The sequence below is a fragment of the Urocampus carinirostris genome, chromosome 14 (assembly GCF_059441175.1).
Source record: "Urocampus carinirostris isolate Australia breed hairy pipefish chromosome 14, RoL_Ucar_1.0, whole genome shotgun sequence".
Lineage (NCBI taxonomy): Eukaryota > Metazoa > Chordata > Actinopteri > Syngnathiformes > Syngnathidae > Urocampus > Urocampus carinirostris.
The window spans coordinates 22406699-22428321 of record NC_142362.1 but is presented as its reverse complement, the minus strand read 5'-3'; the positions used below and the strand labels follow the sequence as shown (position 1 = coordinate 22428321).

At 39.4% G+C, this 21623-nt stretch overlaps 1 protein-coding gene across 1 annotated transcript in view; it reads right to left on the bottom strand.

The window, feature by feature from the left end:
- Positions 1-1506: 1506 nt before the first annotated feature.
- inpp4aa (inositol polyphosphate-4-phosphatase type I Aa) overlaps positions 1507-21623 on the bottom strand; it is a 51374-nt gene continuing 31257 nt past the window's right edge. Inside the window, exons 17-25 of the mRNA XM_088353429.1 lie at positions 21375-21522; positions 19240-19266; positions 16702-16880; positions 12929-13052; positions 10146-10413; positions 8660-8757; positions 8467-8579; positions 7807-7961; positions 1507-5587 (exon numbers count right to left, since the gene is read on the bottom strand). Of these exons, the coding sequence (XP_088209555.1) occupies positions 5455-5587; positions 7807-7961; positions 8467-8579; positions 8660-8757; positions 10146-10413; positions 12929-13052; positions 16702-16880; positions 19240-19266; positions 21375-21522 (1245 nt within the window). The 3' untranslated portion in view covers positions 1507-5454. The remainder of the gene's footprint in view (positions 5588-7806; positions 7962-8466; positions 8580-8659; positions 8758-10145; positions 10414-12928; positions 13053-16701; positions 16881-19239; positions 19267-21374; positions 21523-21623) is intronic.

Genomic DNA, 21623 nt, shown 5'->3' with positions numbered 1-21623 from the left:
CACCTAGGTTGGTCATGCTTATTAATAATAATAATAATAATTATTATTATTATTTGCTGATACCATCCATTTGCTATATTATTCACACCCCCGTTTTCTTCCTCTCTGTACTGTACTCTCTGTACAATATTGTTCTTTGTATCTGGATCCAAACAGGCAAATATTTGGAGATTGTTTGAGCTCATCCAGTAATTTGTTCCAAAGTTTCACTCCACGTGCAGACACACACATACCTTTCCTATTGGTTCTCACCGGTAGAATCTTAAAAATGTGAAAAAAAAACTAAACTTGCTGTCAGATTAGCCTACAGTAGGCAGAACACCAACTGTTTAGGCTCCCCCAAACGGCACTTATATCTTTAAAAATTATATATTAACGATAATAATAAAATATTAGACACCCTATTTAATTATTTTTGAAAATGTATTATATTACTATATTTTAATAGTTTTCATTGTTACAATATACAGTGAACTTTAACCTCATTTAAACATTCAACAGAGATGACACCACTCATATTGATCAGTCACGAGCGCCTTCTAGTGAGAGAGAGAATAAGATAGAGTGAAAGGAAGAAAGAGACAAAGAAAGAGACAATAAGGAGAAAGAGAGTAAGGAAGACAAAATGACAAAGAAAGGGAAAGAGAAAGTGATAGGCAAAGAGAAAAATAGATAGAGAAAAAGGAAAAGGAAAAAGAGTAATGAGAAAAAGAGAGAGAGCAAAAGAGAAGGAAAAAGAGAAATAAAAATGAAAAAGCGAAAGAGGGATAAAGCAAAAGAGAGAAATGGAGAAAGAAAAAGAGACACAAACAGGGTGAATGGGAGAAAAGACAAAGAGATACAGAAAACGAGAGAAAGCAATACTGAGGAGGAGAGATAAAGAGAGAGAGGGGAGAGAGAAAGAGAGAATGTTGGTTTAAGATGAGGTAATTGTGTAATTGTAATTCTGTGCAGTCCTTTGAGACATTTTTGTGATTTGAGGGCTATATAAATAAATGTGATTTGACTTGACTAGAAGAAAAGATTGAGAAAAACACAAAAGAAATAGAGAAAGCGAGAAGATTAGACAGAAAGTGAAGGAGAGAAAGAAAGAAAGAAAAAGAAAGATAGAGAAGAGAAAGAGAGTAAGAAAGACAAAACGGCAAAGAAAAAGAGAAAGGCAGAGAGAGAAAAAGAGAGAACAAAAACAAGTAATCCGAAAAGAGAGAGAGAGAGAGCAATATAAAAGGGAAAAAAGAAAAAATAATAAGAGAGAGTGAGAGAAAGAGAGACAAAGAGAGGGGGATGAGAGAAAAGACAAAGAGAAACAGAAAACAAGAGATAGTGATAGTGTGGAAGAGAGATAAAAAGAGAAGGGAAAGGGAAAGAGAAGAAAAGGGGGAGAAAAATAACAAAAGAAAGAGATAGCGAGAGGAAAAGATGAAATGAAAGAGACTAACAAAAAGACAAAGAAAGAGAGAGAGAGCGGCAAAGTGAGATAGCGAAACAAAACAGTAGAACAGAATATTTCAAGCATTCAAAAACCTTCACTTTTATTAAGGAAGTCATTAGAACATATCAAGTCATAGAATAATGAAAATATGGGAAGAAAACAACCAGAAACCTTTAGGACCACATGTTATTCTAATTCATTGTTGGGACTCTCCCCTCAATTATTCCTCTCCACTGTGCGCATTCAGTTAAATCACAACATACAATGACATCAGTAGCCGTAACTAAAATACCTCTACTTTCCAAAATAAACTGGGCAGTGTCGGATATAATACAGAAAGATGCACTTGTCTGCATTGATGGCAACAGAGGAGGTGTTGTTGAAGTCCAGTAAGATGCACTTTTCTTTTCCGTTAGCGCAGGGGTCAGGAACCTTTTTGAACCAAAGAGCCATAAAAGCAAAAAATGTTTTAAAAAGAAATTGAGAGAACCACATCATATATTTTCAGACAAAATTGAAAAAACTGGCAAACAATCTCTCTAGACAAAAGCTAATTCTTCAGCACATTTGATTTCACTGTGTGTCATTTGATGATTTCATCAAATGTATGAAATTATAATAATGCCAAATCCTGTGTCCCAAATCAATGTCAATATGCCATTTACAATTTGTCTTCCACCCTAACTTAAGAGTGTTGAGGCAATTTTTTTCCAAGAAATTTGTCCTTGACGGTTTCAAAACAATGTGCATGCAAAGTTCTTTTGTAAAAATGTCACTAATTACTGCAAACGATAAGCATATTGTCATATTCACTTTCGGTGTAGACTGCATTGAGCGAGAGAGAGAGAGAGAGAGAGAGAGAAGGAAGTGCCTTGCACTGTGTGCAGGGATCCGCCCACCTGTACTGCTCACCCAATCAAAGTCGTTTGCCAGCGTTTTTATTTATCAGTTAAAATGGCTCTTAACAAACTTATGGATTAAGTTGCTTCGGCTTTATATGGACCAAAATCGGGATGAACGCCACAGAGAGATGTGCAATAGTTACATTCTATTTCGGAGCCATATGAACTCATGAAAAGAGCCACATATGGCTCCCGAGCCATAGGTTCCCTACCCCTGTGTTAGCATGACGTTGTGCATAGTGCAAAAGTCCTTTAAATAGGGTGAATCAAACCAATACATGCTGCAAATTCAAAGGCGCTTCCAGAAAATGAGGTACAGGCATTTATCACTGCTGAGCTTGTGGCTGTGTTAAAAGCTAATCCAGACTCTTTCTTCATTTCTGGCATTTGGCTTCAAAAGTAGATCTTCTATTAGAAATAGAGTATTAGGACATCACTGTACAGAAAAATATCAGTTATCACGCTAAGAGTTTTGAAGTTTTCTTATTTTCAAATTTGTTTTTATTCCAAGGTGGTGTGCTACACTATCTTTATGTTATTTTTGCCTGGCCTTTCACAGGGCTTTGGGGGGGTACACGTAGCAGCAAGATGGCAGACAATCATGTCAGATCCCTCTGGATGAGCCTCATGTTCTATGAAATGCCGGTACATATTACTTGACTTACAATTATTTCAAAAATATGTACAATTATATTACGGCTAGTGTATTTTTGCTCATTTTTTAAATATATATATATATATATTTTAAATAAATTACGTTTTTTTATTACTGGGAAGTGCAAAATAATACACAATGTCCCTTTCAAAATCAATCTGTAATAAATGTTTGACCACTAGATGTTGCTGTTTTGTGTAATGCAAGAGAAAAGAAGTGCTACAAAGCACAAGGTGTCACGGTTGCCATGGCGCCCAATTGGCCCCGCCCGCGTGGCGCCAGCTGCGGCTCATTAGTAGATTGGATTTCCGTATTTTTAAGATGAGTGCGCTCTCTCTTACTTTGTCGGTCCGTCAACGAACTTCTGCCCTGCAAGACGCAGGTTTCGACTCCTGTTGGTATTTCCTGTACGGTATTGTTCCCGTTTATTGTATCCTGTTTAATATCGGTTTTCACTTTAGTTTCCGTTTGTTTTTGTCCTGTTTATTATTTTCTCCAGTTTTCGTTCTCGTTTAGTTTATCCTGTTTATTTTCGATATCCGATTCATTATCTACCCTGTCTGTCCTGTCCGGTATCGACCCAAACTGTCTGATATCAACTCGGGCAATCTGAATCGATCTCGTCGGTCTCTGGCTTCCTGTCTTTCCACGCCAGACCGCTGCCTACGTGCATGACTCCCCATTTCCCGTAAAATAAAAGGCTTGTGTAAGAACGTTACTCGTTTGGGTCCTGTTCCTGTTCTGGTTCATGACACAAGGGTGAAGACAAACTATGTACCCTTAACAGCAAGATGAGCCTTATCAAATAAATACAAATTTAAAAAGTAAGGGAAAATAACGTAGTTGTTTGGTCACTTTGAGTCTTTGTGGTCTGTATTCTACCTTGTGCATTTTAACACTCGTTTTCATTGCACAATTATATACAGAGATATCTCGTGGTCAAACATCACACTTTGCACCTTTAATTTCTATGAATAGACGGAAAATCTTCTTGATATTACACGAACTTTGCACACTTTCGAAATTTTGAAAGTCTACTTTCTAAAATTGGGATTTGTTGTCCTGTGCATTTCTTTCTTTTTTTTTTTTCTTTTTTTTTGTTGTTGCTAAAAATTGTTTGGCCCTGATAAGTTTATTATGTTTTTAACATTGGGCACCTGCAAAAGAGATTGCATAGGGTGCCAGTTTGTAACTTTGACTATTACGCACTGTTTACATCATTGTCACTATCAGCCAATCATGTTGCTATTCTTTGATCACCACACCCTTAATGGCGGATCTGCTACTGTAACCTAGGAAATGTTATAAAAACAGAGGGTTCAGGCTTTTGGAACAGGTTGGAATTTTTTATCTGAGGTTTGGGCTCTCTCCTGTTCTCTTTGCAAGTTCAAAATCCATCAGTGTGCTCTTTCCTTATTTTGAGTTTCTACTATGTGTTAAAGTCACCCTTTTCAAGAGTAAACCCATCAGTGGTTAAATAAAATACGTGTCATTATGTATATTATAATGATCATATCATTAGAATGAAGTAAAAAAACAAAACAACTTAGAAGTCCCAGTGATGCAAAGAAAAATAAGGGAAAGTGAAGAAATGAAATCTGAACACTAAATAAAAGAGAATATTTGAGGTAAGTTGACTAAATAAATCTAAAACAAGCTGAATTAAAAAAGCATTCCATACTATAGGTCGTAGTTTTTTTCATACTTTGGCCAGGGGTGTGACTTATACTCCAGTGAGACTTATATGTGAAATTATTAAGTACTGTATATCATTGAGTTTTACAATTTTTGGGGGGGAATATTAGTTGACATGCCAGTTTCACACTCAACCGCGGGAGGGCGCTATAAACCAGTGCTAATCATTAAACCCTTGACCGAGATGTCGGAGCGGAAAGAGGAAGCAGTTTATCGCCCACCTGCGAGTTTGTGAGTTGCTTACCATTAAAAGTGACACCTAGGAGGAATATTTCACTATATTTAGTGATTTGGGGTAAATATGTTTATTTAGTAAGAATATTTTTGATGATGGGGTTTATCTGAATAACTCTTAGCACGTTACGTCGTTACAGACATGACCAGGCATGCCCATCACTATACCGTCCACTTATTCAACCTATTGATTTATTTTTATTTGAAATTTCCTTTCACGATAACAGGTTTTTGGTGTTGGGGTTTATTAAATACATTTCCCCCCCCAAAATGCGACTTATACTCCAGGTGCTACATATACATCTTTTTCCTTCGAAATTATCCGTTATTTTGGCCGGGGCGTCTTATACTCCAGATAAACGACTGCCTTTGCTCGACTAATCCGTCAGTGAGGCACTAATATTCCTTTTGGTATTTGTACTTCTACTAAGAGGAAACAAAATCACTTGAAAAAACAAAATAAAGTCACAAAAAAATCTCCTTATCAGTGACTAAACTCAACTACGAGTGTGTTATAAGATCAGTTTTTGTCTGGGTTAGGATTCGACTTTTCCGTAGGTGCCCTCCGGGGGGCGATACTGTTTAGGGAAGGCCTTGAGCTGCACCGCGTTAAAGGCGTATTTTCGGCAGCCCACGTTCTTCATGGTGTTCTCCCGTCTGCAGCCCTCGCTGTGTGACAAAATCAAACCAAAACACAAGTCAGACCACATGAAGACGAGAAACATATTTGTCATGAATGGAAATGTCGACAAGTTTTATTAGTCCCCCAAATCGAAGAAAAAAAAAAAAATGATGATGTAAAGCTAACAAGGAAGGTAATCAGCAGCAAATAGAGGTAAGATCACGTACAAAATGTCAATCCATCACGGTTGCCATGGCACCCAATTGGCCCCACCCGTGTGGCGCCAGCTGCGGCTTGTTGACAGATTGGCTTTCCTTCTATTTAAGTTCAGTGTTGTCACTCTCGGTCGGTCAGTCCGTCAACGAATCTCTGCCCCGCAAGACGTGGGTTTTGACTCGGTCCTGTTTTCCTGTTGGTATTCCCTGTCAGGTATTGTTCTCGTTTATTTTTGTCCTGTTTAATATCGGTTTCCAGTTTTAGTTCCTGTCTAGTTTGTCCTGTTTATTTTCGATATCCTGTTTCATTATCTATCCTGTCTGTCCCGTCCTGTCCGGTATCGACCCCATCCGTCCGATATCAACTCGGGCAATTGATATCGATCTCGTCGGCCTCTGGCTTCCTGTCATTTCACGCCAGGGTGCTGCAGAACTTGCATGAATCCCCATTTCCCGTAAAATAAAAGACTTGTGTGAGTAAAATCACGCGTTTGGGTCCTGATCCTGTTTTGGTTCATGAAACAATCATGAAGTCGGCTTGGGCCCAGTCGGTCTTCTCTCTCTATATATATATATATATATATATATATATATATCTATCTCTTTCTCCCTTTCTTTCTCTCTTTCTTTCTCTCTCTCTTTCTCCCTTTCTTGTTCTCTATTTTTTTTAAATTTATCTAATCTCTGTTTTCTGTCTTACTTTTTCTTCGTGTGGGAGCGGCACAGAATGCACGCTAACCTGACGACCTCGGGAGAGAGATTTTTTCCGCCTCCGACAAGCCGTTCGTTTTCAGAAACGGCAAATATCACGTTTTCGAGGTAGACAGTGTAGCATGCATGCTTTGCACTTCGGAGTCAAAGTCCGCACTCCTGCGCCGGGTTTTTTGTTGTCAGGTACGGCCCAAATCACCTTTCCTCCCCACAAATAAAATGTATTTTTGTCGGGTTTTGCCGCTCAAATCAAGACAATCTTTGAGGCTCAGGCTTTTATACTCTAGGGCTGGAATCTTTAGGCCCAATCTTACTTGTAACAGCAAATAAATAGTCTTGGAAACACCAGTATTATTAAAATCAGGGGTGTCAAACACATTTTAGCTCAGGGGCCACACGGTAGAAAAAGCCCTCATGAGTTGCCTAGCAAAGGTTTGGTAGTTTTTGTAAAGAATGCCTAGGCGTTGTGGATATGGTAATGGTACTACAAAGGCAGAGCAGCCCAAAAGGGGCTAACTGGCAAAACTAGCACAGCTAATCGGAAGCTACCGGGACGATCAGCGAAAGGTGGCGCCAGCCTCTGCGAAAAAAAAATGAAGCTCGCCGACTAAAAAACACGCTATGAGGAGCCATGCTAACCAGGAACCTACGATGAAAAACGGCTATGTCTACAAACACAAAGCCAGCCAGGAAAAAAAAACAAGGCTCAGGGCAAAACTGGCACTAACGCCAGTCTAGCTGGTCAAACTATAACAAATGGGCTGCCAATGGGAACTCACTAGAAGCAAATGAAACAGGAAATCCTTGCACCGACACTAACAGGGAGCTACTCGGACGAAAAGATACCAGCTGCGACCCAAAAACGCAAACAAAAAGGAACAATCTGCCGCCTAAAAAGAGGAGAAGGCAAAGAATGAACGTACGCTGTAACGGCAAAAGGTTTAACTGACTTCACGCAGCTTTCGGAGGTTGAAGCACGCAACTCTGACAAAACAATCATAAGCCCCCCAGCAACAGTGCAAGCAAAATTCTAATTCCTCTGAGCAATTGCTGTTCACTGCAACTGCTGTCTGTTTAGGAGCTGCCTCACACGTTGTGGTAATGGCATTCGCCATTTTAAAAATGTTAATTGTCTTATTCAATGACGTCACAGCTCTAGAGTGCTTCAACTTTGAAACTAAATTGCTCGAGTTCCCCGGCGCTTGCAATATTTTGTAACACATTTGCATAACTGTTATGAGGTACACCGCACGTTTTGTGCCTGGTTAAAAAAAATCTGTTTGGGAATATGTTTTAAAGGTGAACTGCATTAAAGTGAGGGATTATGGGGAGTGACTGACCTGCGCATGCAGTCCAGGGCCTGGTAGAAGACCTGTGGCGCCAGAGCATGTTCCTGTTGCAGGATGTGACATTGCTCCAGGGTTAGCGACATGGCCGTGCGGTCCTTGGCACTCTTGCAGCTCGTGAAGCGAACGCCATTCAGTCGCCGGCACGCCTGCAGCCCATGCAATAACACAAGACTTGGGTAAGGTATGATTTTGGTTGGCTTATTGTAAAAAAAAAATCGTCAAATTTGAAAAATAATACTTCAACTGAGCAAACAGTAATTTTTCTTTATGTACGATAAGTCAAGTCAGATTCATTTGTAAAGCCCTTAATCACAAAATGCCTCAAAGGACTGCACAGGCCACAATGACAACATCCCCTGATCTGAAACCAACATCAGGGCAAGGAAAAACTCAACATTAGGAAACTCAGAAAATTTGAATTTTGCCATAAAGTTCTTAATTTTCTGTAATGCAAGAAAAAATGTCATACATTCTGGATGAATAACAAATCAACAGACATATTTAATGCCTTTTACTATTTAAATATGGTTGATTGTGACTTACAGCCAACTAGTATAATTTTTCTTGATATTGTAAAATTTTGAGATGGGATATTTGGATTTTCGCTATAGTGAGCCCTATTAGCTACTGGGGGAAACCCTATCACTTTACCTCTGCCGCCTGCCACAAAATCTCCACATTCTTGCTCTTTTTGGCGTTGATGTTGTGATGAAGTTGTCTGAGTAGATCGGGCACACTGGTGGTGCTACGGGAGCGAGGAAGACCTGGAAAGAAAGCACCACCAATGGAGGTAAACAACACGTTTTCTTGGTTACCCTTACGCTTTAAATCCAAATGGACTCACAGTCCTCTGGCAGGACTTCCTTAAAATGGTCATAGTACAAGCTGAGGCGAGCCATGCTTTCCATATTGATTACGTCCTGCAAAGATGTATCTCCAAATCTGCAGTAGTAAACACACACACAAAAATCTCCTTGTAAAATTTCACGGATCCCTTAACCATAAAGACAGCCGGGTGGCACTCATTGCTTTCCAGATGTTTTTTTTAGGGTAGGGGTTTTCTCCCCCACATGAAACATGTTACCAATAACAGCCTGATCTGACTCAGATACAGCGTCTTCATCATCTGGTAATTTAACAATAATAATAAAGCCCCTTTTAGGACACAGACTAAAACAAACAAAAAAATAAATAACTTAAACAAAGTACAAAAGGGTGGGGGGGCAGAGCGACTGAAAGCTCTGCTCCCCATGGAGCTGAGATGGCAGTGGGTACAGTGAGATTGAGGGATGAGGGTGATCTGAGGGTGCAGGATGGCTTGGCAATGTAATGGAGGTCGGAAAGGTAGGGAGGAGCAATATTATGGATGGCCTTATAGGTCAGGTGGTAATGAGGTCCTGAGCTGGGGGGCAGATCGGCTGAAAGCTCTGCTCTCCATGGAGCTGAGATGGGTACAGTGAGATTGAGGGATGAGGATGATCTGAGGGTGCGGGATGGCTTGGCAAATTAACGGAGGTCGGAAAGGTAGAGAGGAGCAAGATTATGGATTTATAGGTGAATGATTTTGTAGGTGATTCATTGGTTGATCAGGAGCCAGTGGAATGGCTGAAGGACAGGGTTGATGTGATAGCGAGAGGTGTTTTTGGTGATACTAATAAAAATAATAGTACATTTTACTTCAAAGTGCCTTTCAGGACACCCAAGGTCGCTGTACACTAAATACCAAAGAACAATAGAAGAAGAATAAAATAAGAATACAACAAGCAAGTAATAAATAGCAAAAAACAAACAAAGTAGAGTTAAAAGCGGGGCAGTATGTGAGGCAGATGATCATGTAAAGGAAAGTCTGAAGAAATGGGTTTTGAGTCCAGATTTTAAGGTGGACACAGTGGCGGAATTCCGGCGGTCAGGCGCCAATGAGTTCCAGAGCTGGGGGTCAGAGCGGCTGAAAGCTCAGCTCCCTATGGAGCTGAGACAGGCAGAAGAGTTCTGGACCAGCTGAAGTTTATTGAGGGACGTTAGAGGTAGGCCGTAGAGGAGGGAATTGCAATAGTCAAGGAGGGAGATGACAGGGCTATGTCATTCTGCTCTTCACAGAGGAGCCAGACTTTGGCATTGACGGCAAACAACGTTTGACAATTCTGATTAGAGATCGTACCTAAAAAAATCCATTCCCATCCAAACCATGGATATTAAAGCCCAACCCTGCCCGACCAATTAACTTAATTTGAGGGACAGAGCCCAAGCAATTTGATTTGTGAGGACACGGGATGAGATGGAGAATTTCCTTCTAAACACTAGAAAAAAACTCTACATTTTGTATATCTTACTTCTCAGCCAGCGTTTGTTGTTCATTGATGCCCACGTTGAAGAGGACGGGCAAAACGCGAAGTAGCATGCCATTCTGAATTTCCCGCGGCAGGCCGTCGAAAATGGCTGCGGGGATGGGGACTCTGACGTTGAAGCCGTTCCTGTTTCCTGTGATGACGGGCAGCAGGTCCGGGCTGAAAACCGTACTGGCCTGCGTGATTTTAAAGGTGACGTTCCGCAGGTCGTTCACTCCCACGCTCATGTCCTCCAACATGGCTAGCTCCTCACCTAAAACACGTCGGAAGGTAAACCGAAAGTCCATCAAATGATAGGGTCTGCGCCAGTAAATTGTATCAACTGAAATTAATAGTACTGCGGTTGAAAGATTCAGCTATCCAAAATATGTTATTTGATTAATACTGGGCAAGGTTTCAATACTCATACTTGTGGCTTTGCTTTCAGAAACTACAATGAAGAAAACACTTTGTATTTTAGAGCTTCAAGTAAAGCATAAAATGTATAGTTGAGTTTGACAAATACAACTGAAAACTAGCTAAATTAACTGTCAAAAATAAAACTTTGAGAGGATATCAATTGATTAATCGCACCACAAACAATGCACCTCACCTTTATTGGGACTGTGTGTATTATACTAGCTATCGCTGCAGTGCGACTGAAAACGAGTGCCAAAAACACAAGGAAGTATACAAACTATGGAGACTCAGATGTGAGATATTAGAATGAGCTCAAAACTGCTCTTGGCCACTTCCCTTTTGATAAGTTTATTCTGTTTTTAATATTGAACACCTGCTTAGGAGACTGCGTAGGGGTACCAGTTTGTAATTTTGACTATTACACCTCACTGGTGTTCATTGTTTTGACTCGTATGCACTGTTTACATCATTGGCACTACTGGCCAATCCTGTTGCTGTTCTCTGTATACCACACCGTTTAAGAGTGGATCTGCTTTCGTAACCTTGGGGATTTCTGTCACCGTTGCCATGGCGCCCAATTGGCCCCGCCCGTGGGCGCCAGCTGAGGCTGGTTGACAGATTGGCTCCCTGTCAGTATTTAAACGCTGTCCTGTCAGTCGCCTTTTGTCGGTCCGTCTGCGAATCTCTGTTTTTACACAGCAAGCCCCTTTTTTCGACTGTCCTGTGTTTTTGCTATTGTTTTTTTCCCGCTACAATCTGTTTGATTTCGACTTTTTCCGTTCCCGACACCGCCATCGCTTGCTAAGCAACCTACTCCTCGCGACCAACGATCTCCAGATCGAGTGTGCGCTCCTTTCTCTTTTCCCCAATAAAACTGTGAGTAACGTTACGCGAGTGCGTCCTGTTTCCTGTTCTGTCTGTGACAATTTAATAGACAGAAAGGGCTCGAGGTAGGGCTTTTAGAACAGGTGGGAATCTCTTATCTGAGGTTTGGTTCATATCCTGTTCCCATTGTAATTTCACAATCTGTTGATGTCTTCTCGCCTTTTTTTTGTGTGTCTACTAAACTATAAACTCAAACTTTCCAATATCTTATTCAAAGTACGCACACATCTACACCAGGGATGTTAGAGTCAGTTTTGCTCTGGGGCCAGATCAAGACTTTCTGTTCTCAGGCAGCCCTGACTAGTAAAAAAGAATGTACATTTAACATTTTGAGCTTACCATAGGTTTTTATTATTAAGCTTTATCATTCAACCTACTTTGGTAGCCTAACCTACAAATTATAATCATGGATCATGTGAGGGAATTATTGTCGTTTATACTATATTTTATACTCTCATATCCAATATATACTTTATACTCTTATTTGTATATCTTTATATGTTTATATTACTATAGTGCTCAATAAGTGTGTGGTTTTATGATTTCGCAAACACCTACAAGGTCAGGAGAATAGGTTATCTGGCACCAAGGGATGTGCCTCTGATTGAAAAGTTACAACTTGAAGCCTGCTAGCTGGTTAACCAAGTTGGCCTTGCCTCCCACATTCCAAGCCAAGAACTTGTTTTTTCTTTCAAAGAGACGCATTGTGTTTACAAAGTTTCACGATCCTATTGCTCATTTATTATACTAGCACGCCATCTAGCGACCAACTTTATACACTGCATTTCAATATGTGATTCCTGTCTAAACCAATCAGATGTATAGTTTCCCTCTTGTGTTTCCCAATAAATGAGCCTCCTGAAAAAGGAGGAGTGTGATCTCTCTCTGATTCGATCGTGGAAACACGCACCTCAGAAGCTATCAAAAACCTAAATCTCAGACTAAAAAAATGTGTTCTTTTCTTCATTCTACTACAACCTCAGGTTTTAACCTTGACAGACCACAAGGGATGTTTTGTAGCATAACTTATGTATTTATTGACAACTGGAGAAAATGATTATCATGCTTGTTATTTAATGCATTTACAATTGAGTGCATGCAGGTTTACACCAGAACCAAATTACCACACTATACTAACTTAAGTGGGAGCTATAAAAATCCATTATGTTTGCCTTAATTTTCATACTGGTTTGAAATCGATAAAAAAGAAATACAAAATAAAAGTTTTTGCAATGCACCGACAATAAGATTAGACTACAAAAAAAATCAAAGTACTAGGCCCCGGATGACTCAAGCTGAGAGTATATCCTTTACTGCCGTCTAGCGGACAGAGGGAGTTTTTTTTGGATTAATTACATAAATCCTCACTTTTGATAAAAATGACCTAGAGACTCGTTTCTCTCTCTGACATCCACCTAAATTTACGATGAGACGTATGTTTCACATGCCTGGTCTACACGCATGCATGCACACGGACACATTACCGTAAGTGCTAAGCAAGCTCTCGTATTGCACCAGCAGGCCGATGGTGTGGAGCTGCTTGAGGAAGCCCGAGTCGCACAAACTGTTCCTCAACTTGAGGACAAAGCCGCAGATGAGAGACGTTAGCTGCAAGCATAGCAACACATATCTTTGTCATCATCATCATCATCATCATCTACGTCAGTGTTTTTCAACCTTTTTTGAGCCAGGACACGTTTTTTTTACATTGGAAAAATTTTGCGGCACACCACTAACCAAAAATGTTATAAAATGACACTGAACAGTGTTTAATTACAATTTGTAATACCCCCAGTTTTTTACAACACAGACAATGACATAATATCTGCAGAAAATAATTCATAAATGTTTTATACAATTTTAGATTTTAAAAAGTGACATTGGATAATTTCTCACGGCACACCTGACGATCTCTCACGGCACACTAGTGTGCCGCGGCACAATGATTGAAAATTTATTGATCTACGTCATTATCTAGCACAAGGGTCGCCAACCCACGCCCAACATTATCTTGTGCCTGCGGGCCCGTTTTAAAAATAGATCTACCTACCTGCCTACCTACCTACCTACTTACCTACCTAGCTACCTACCTACCTATCTATCTGTCCCCAGTGTCCCCAAAAAGCTGGCTACAATTTTCTTTTCAAGCTTTTTTAAAAATCAGAACAATTTTAGCTATAAAGATCTATCTATCTATCTACTCTGGTCATATCCCTCGAGACGGGTGACCGACAGCGAGACAAACATACAAAAACAAAGAAAATAAAAAAGGGAAAAAATAGCAAAAAACACACACAAAATTTTTTGGTCCATGGCCAACCCAAATGCCCAAACACCCAAACAAGTTAAGCACCTCGGCACCGAAGTTGGTCATGCTTTCGTCCCTTCAGATGAAAACGGTACACAAGAAAACAGCCATGTTACTGAGGTCAGGGTAGAGGTAAGATCGGGCCAAAAAAAAGCACCCGAGCCCGACGCAGGCCCGAGGGGTATTAAACCCGACCCGGACCGAGCCCGACTAATTAACTGGATTTGCTGGCCCGGCCCGAAAGGGGCCCGAAATTACATATTTTATTTATAAGGAGGGGTGATTTATGATAACAAATTAAACTCTGCCTTTTGTTACAACATCTAGGCCTAAGTTAAATAAAACTGTATAAACATTTACATCTTTTATATTTCTGTGTCTGCACCGCAGATGTTACATTAAGCGACAATCTGTCATTGACGTTTTTTTTTTTTGAGGTAGCGAAAACATTTAAGGGCGTCCGTCATTTTGACGACTTGATCATTGGGCCATAATCCACAGCAGCAGTAGTAGTACGTCCTTAAGATTTTAGCGCAGCACTTTCATTGAGGGGGTGTTGACGTGTTGTGCCCTTTTCCGACTCCTATGCAAATTCCCCCCCCCCCCCCTGATCGTATTCTATATAAAACGCTTATTAAAACAATAAAGCGAGCTTTTCTACTATCAATTTGAAATTGCTCCACACTTCACTCTTACCAGAGTGCGTTTTCCTCGTCAGTTCTCCTCTCTTGAGTTTATCCTTAACTTCTTGTTGGTCCGACTCCATATCGGGGATACCAGGCCAAAATCACGCGAATTTGCGGAGGGGAAGATTATTAAGAGGACAGCATTCACGTCACGTCACGTGCACAGAGCATGCTCTGGCTCCGTTAAAAGCAATTACAGCTCCTTCTCCGTTTTATCCAAATTATTTATTTTATAACAAGTATTCCTTGGTCTAGTATCCATACATAGTTTAAGTATATATTTTTAATGAACATATATTTATAATTATTAATTAATTTAAAAAAAAAAAAAAAAGCAGGACCGAACCCGACCCGACCCGACCGTATGACTGACATTTCAGGCCCGACCCGGCCCGAAATTGCCTCGGGTTCGGGTTCGGGTTCGGGCCATAAATCTTAGGTCTAGGTCAGGGTGACACAACACACTCTTTTGTTCAATAGCAGGGCCGACAGCTTTTACTGGTTTACCCCTGCTGCATCATACAGGTGCCCTGCCCATGCCTTAGAACGCGTCCAAACATCCCACTATCCTTTTACAACACCTCTCCAGTCATTCCTATTACCAACAAGAGCTCTAGATTTAGACCTCTTTCCTGCAGTGCACTCATAACACCATCCATCCACACCATTCGCGGCCTTCCCCTTGGTCTCCGTCCATTTACTTCTGCTAAAAAACTAAAAAAAAAAAAAATCAAAGTAGCATAGTCGACAATCTGAGAACTCTGACGTAACACGGGGCAGAAGTGAGTGCGCAAGACAATCGCACCTTCAATCTTGGGTGTCGCGAAGGAGTCCAAATCATACCTAAACATGTTGGACAAAGGAAGAGATTGTATAATTTTTGTAGTGAATGGGAGAAAGATTTATATTTCATTAATGTGAAAGTAAACTCTGTGTCTCATTTGCGGCGCAATTGTGGCTGCGGTAAAACGGCACAATGTGGAGCGCCACTTAGCACTTGTCACAAAAGCTTCCATGCTACCGTAATGACCTGACCGGCAGCGCATGAAAAACAGAAAAGCCCCCCGAGTTAAATGCAACTTTGGGCAAACAGCATGTTTTCTTACAAGGTCAGAAAACTCTCTCAAAAAGCAACCGAAGCTTCTTTTAGAGCCACACAATTTTTGATAAGGGGGAAAAGGGTATTTTCAGATGTGAAGCTTCTTTAAGAGGCAATCAAACAAATGACAATGTCGTTGATGGCAAAGATGGAGTTAAAATCAGTGTTGAAGTAACGTCTGCCCGGACGCCCAGGGCAACTTACAAAACGTCTCCGCCCGGTTGGCAGACAACTTTTTGAAAACACAAATCAAATGTTTGCTTTATTCCAATTTCGAAATATTCAAAAGAAGCTAACAACATTTATGACGCTACAAAACGTAAACGTACAATAAAAGCATCGTGGAAAGAGGAGTTCATGTGACTTGTAGCAAACGATGCAACTTTTTGCCATGAGTTTCAGACACCGTTAAAATTTTGAAAAACTTACAAATGTGTTACTAAGTTTGAAATATATGTTTTATTTTAATGGCTGCATATTTAGTGATTAGTAGAAGGTTGATTCTATTTAATTTAAAAACTGTCCGTTTTTGTTCCAACTAATTTATCATTTGTACATACATGGTGCAAAGTTCATGAAACTGAAACTAATAGCGTCTTGTCAAGTCATGTTCATTTGTGACACCCTTAACCACAAGAAGTCTCAAAGGGCTGAACGGACCACAGATTATTGCAAACCACAGACTATTATTACACCATCCCCTGATCTAAAACCTACACGGGGGCAAGGAAAAACTCAAAAACCCCGGCATGAGGAGAATGAATAAACCTTGAGAAGTGAGTTCAGATGAGGTAATCCCCCTTCCAGGGTGACCAGGCTGCAATGGATGTTGCAATGACAAACAATAAAAATAAAATGGAAATTAATTACAAAAGAAATTAGAGCGTAGTAAAAAATAATTTATTAGCGGACCCTATTTGTTTTCTTTTTCCCCCTTTTGAACATTTGTAATATGTCTGTTTCTTACCTTGTGGAGTCATTCTAAATAATTATGAATCATTCAAAATCAGTTGTCACGTGAAATATCAGGAAGATAGAAAATTAAATTAGTTCATTAATTCAATTTAAATTATTGTTTCCAAAGTGTGTTATCAAGTTGTCCTTGAAGTTGCTCTCTGTCTCAAAACGGTTGGAGACCCCTGAACTAGCACACCAAAGACTTACGGTTTGGCAGAAGACGACATCACGGCGGTACTGCAGAGTAAGGCTGATGGCGATGGTGGGGGCGCTATCCTGCATGAGGACGAAGACCATGGCCTTCTTGGCTTTGTCGCTCATCAGCGAGGCGTAGTCGCTCAGGCTTGACAGTAGGGGCTGCAGCGTTTCCACCCACTCGCCTGGAGGTGAAAGACGGACAGTGTTTGTGTTACAACACACCTTTTAGGGGTCGGTTCTTTGCAGTAAAAGGCCCAACACTATGGAGGACCAATGTTGACATATTTAGAAATAAATGTATGACTAAATAAATACATACAACTATATTTAATATAAAACTCAGCACACCAATCACGTAATACTTAAATATAGGACATAAAACCAATTTATTCATATACAGCATTCATTTATATTGTATATCAGCTCGGTGGCCTTCGTGGTAGGGCGCCCGTCCCGAGATTGGGAGGTTGCTGGTTCAAGCCTCGGCCTAAGACTTACAACATTGGTACTAATTGCCTCCCTGCTCAGCATTAGGGGGTTGGGATTGGGGGGTTTGGTCACCTGATGACTCCCAACATATCAGTTGGGTTGAGCGAGGGGCTGGGTCCTCTCCTCTGTATCAATCTCCCAGAAAGAGTCAGAAATATGACCCACTAGGGGGATATGGCTCCGGTACATATGCATATATCTATATATATATATATATATATATATATATATATCTATATATATATACTGTATATATATATATATATATATATATATATATATATATATGTATATTGTCATTTATTTTGCTTCTGCGGCTGCATCGGGTCAGGTGCAATCGACATTTCGTTCTGTGTACATTGTTACACAGAATGACAATACAAGGAAATTATTATTATTATTATTATTATTTATTAAGGTATTTATTATGTAATTTTTTATGTGTGTGTATTTTGTCACAAAAAAGTCCACGATGACCTCCTTGGTCTGAATACTGGGAAGACCAAGGAGGCCATCTTGGACTTCAGGAGGTATTAGAATATATATATATGTATATATATAGCAGGTGAGTGGTTAGCGTGTCCGTGGCACAGTTCTAAGGTAATGGGATCAATTTCAGCTTCCTCACTCATTCACAGCTAGGAACAATTTGGACCGGCCAATTAACCTGACATTCTCTTTTTTGGAGTGTGGGAGGAAACTGGAGTGCCTCTAGGAAACCCAGGCAAGCACGGGGAGAACATGCAAACTCCGCACAGGAAGGTTGGTGGCTGGATTTGATCCCATGACCTCAGAACTGTGCCGCGGATGTTGGTTGGCTGGTTGGTCAGATCCTTTAACTACTAGGGTCGTAGGGGCACCTTTTCATGTGGTGTGTCTTGGGCAGTAGTACAGTCTGATTGCACCCAACCCTCACCAGGGCAACATATCTTTCCACCCAACTTTATTTGTAAACACTGTACACCAATGTTGCAATGAAAATGTCATTGGTATTTCATGTTAATGACAATAAAGACAATCCTGAACCTTCTATCAATAAAGTGGGTGTGAGTCAAACTGGCTTAACGTTTCACCGATTGGTTGATCAGCAAGTGCAATGCTCAGTCTTCACTGCTCAACAAAAACGTGAAAAGTTTAGGCAACTGGGCGGCCTTCTCATTTGAATAACATTTTGTTGTGACAAACTACATGACGACATACACAACACAATCCATCACAAAAAATACATGACAAAATAAAAGACAATACACACACCAAAATGCGTGACAAAAATAGATACCAAAATGACCAAATACACAAAAAATATGCATTTATAGATATAGCAAGAGGCTACAATGACAAGAGTAAATACAAGACAAAATACACACAAAAAATGTAATAATAATAATAATAATAAATGACAAAATCAATGACAAGATACACAAATGATACATGATAAAATACACGCCAAAATACATGAAAAAGACGCAACAAAATAAATAACAAATCAAATAACAAAATGAAAAAATAAATTACAAAATAATCTTCGAAACACACAACAAAATAAATGACAAAATACACAAAGAAAATACATGACAAAATATAAAACAAAATACAGGACAAAATGGGACAAACTACACAATAGAATACAGTACAGGACAAAATAAATTCCAACAATACCAAGAAATAAATGACAAAATACCTGAAAAAATACATGAAAGAATACACGACAAAATAACAAATTACACGACGAAAGACACAACAAAATAAATAGCAAAACGGTAAAATAAATCGACAAAATAATGACCAAGTACATGACAAAATACAGAACAAAATACATGTCAGATAAATACTACTAAATAAATGACAAATTGTGGAAAAATAAACTTAAAAATTGCTTTCATGTTATATATTTAGCTATCACGTGATTTATTCAAGTCTTCATTTATTGATATTATATATTTGTCTGTATTTAGTTATTTGAACGTTTATTTGTACAAAATGTCAGGATCGCTCCAATACAAGAATTCCAAAGACAAAAAGCTTAAGACGTGTGCTTGACATAGAGCATACCTGGAGAGGTTTTATTCTGTTCAGGGCTGCTGCCTAGTAATGAGAGAGAGAGAAAGAGAGAGAGAGAGAGAGAGAGAACACAAAATAGATGTGTTAAAACCTGTTTTTCTTATAATTTTGTGAAAGCAAACTAAAATCATTTTCAAGTTCATCATGTTCCCATTGTGAATCGCTTGTGTCTTTCTTGGTTTTAGTTTTGAACATTCCAAATGATTTTTTTGTCGGCTATAGCAAAGTGATAAGTGTTTGTGCACTGGATCCGATATATTTTCATATATTTGACTGTTTTTTAGAATTTTTTGAGAGAAAGGACGTCAGTCTTTTCAAAATAGGCTATTCTTCAATTTTGATGCCGATCCTGATAGACCAGGGGTGGGCAAACCACAGCACATGCAGCCCGGCAGGCTTTTTCATCCGGCCGGCCAAACGAAAATGGTTAAAATATAGACAATATATGAAAAATAGTAAATAAAGCACTGCCGGATTTGGGTTATTTTTCATCCCATTTTGGAGGTTAAAAGACCCAAAACCCGTATCAGCTAATTTGTTTATGCAATGTAGGTTGTTTTTGACCCATGTTTTGGAGTTGATATCACTGAAAAACTTGTGTTGGCCCATTCTTGACTCTATTTGGGTTACCTTTGTGACTGAATTTTTGGAAGAATAAGCAACTCACAAATTTGTGTTAGCCCTTTTGTAAGCTAAATTAGTTTTTTTTGGGCTGGACCACATGAGAATAAGTGACTTCCTAAATTGTGTCAATTTGGGTATGTTCGGACCAAACTCTTTGAGAGGAAATGACTTAAAACCCATGTCAGTGTATGTATCCCTAACTCAATTTGTGTTATTTTTGACCCAATCTTTTTTGATTAAATGACTAAAAAAATAGTGTTTGGCCATTCTTGCTAGATTTAGTTTCATCTTTATCCAATTTTGGGGTATTAAATCACCCATCCCTGGTTTCAGCTCAGTTTTGTCAACACGTTAAGATGTGTTTGACACAACTTAGAAGTTGAAATGACTCAAAAAACCTGTTTAAGCCCTCTTGACATGATTTGGGTCATCGTGCGTCAAATGTTGGGCAATTGCATGTTCCAAACCTGGTATTATCTTAATTTCGGCCAAATTTAGGTTGCTTTTGACCCAAATCTTGGAAAGTTGAAATGAAATTTGTGGGATTAAAGGACCGAAACCTGGTACCATGTCATTTTTGTCTCTGTCAAGGTTGTTTTTGACCCAACATTTGAAGTTGAAATAACTCAAAAACATGTGTCAGCCCATTTTTGACCCAATACGGGTTAACTTTCACCAAGTTGTTTTGGTGATTAAATAAATCCAAACCTGGTGTCAGCCCATTTCTTGGCCTATTCAAGTCACTTTTTACACAACGTTTTGGATTAACTGACTCGAAAACGTATTTTGAGCTTGTCAAGCTTGGTTACCATTGATCAGTGTATTTCAGCCGGCATGCCGGTGTAAACAAGTGTGCCGGGGACATAGTCCAGTGTGCCACAGGAAATTGCCCAATTTTATTTTGGCAAAAAAGCATGCCATTGTTCAGTATATTTGCTACCTTCCTGTGATCAGACAGGTAGCATTCAATCATATTAGTGGGTGGGAGCACATTACTATATTTTTATTTTCATAAACTATCTGCCCATGCGGTAGTAAAGTATTTTTATGAACCTATTCCAATTGAAGAAAGTTTTTCAAATTAAAATCAAATAGAATTTAAAATCTCACACATACTGAATATTTTTCTAATTTTAATTCTTATTTTACGATTGGAAAACAATTAGAGCTTTTTAGCGAAAAACAAGATAATATAATAAGAAATTATAGCAAAACTAAAATTCTAAATTGTTCACCAAAATCAATAACCTGTTACCACGATGACCACAAATGACAGGGACATTTTATACTGTCAATTTAGGTAACATGATCATTTAAGGTTTAAAAAATGTTAAAAACATCAAACGGCCTCCAGCAATTAATATTTTCATTTTCGACGGACAATGTGTCTTGAAATGTTTTAATAAATAGCTGCAAAAATGTTGAAAAACACTGCACAAGATACACTATCCTTTCAGTGAGACCGATGAATACACTCTCCAATTGTTCTGTAAATGCTTAAGATTGACCTTTTGTTGCGTTTGTGGGTTCCTCGCTGGCCAAGGCGAATACATCGTCAGAACTGCTGTCGCTCTGGAGCTGATCCCCCCTCAATAAACTGTCCACTTTCTGGATCACACACTCCAGACTCTTATCCACTCTGAGCCACACCTTCTCCTGCAAACACATCATTCTCAGTGAACTGAGGTAAACCAGTGTTGGGCATGTTACTTTAAACAAGTAATGTGTTCTAGTTACTCACTACTCATTCCAAAAAG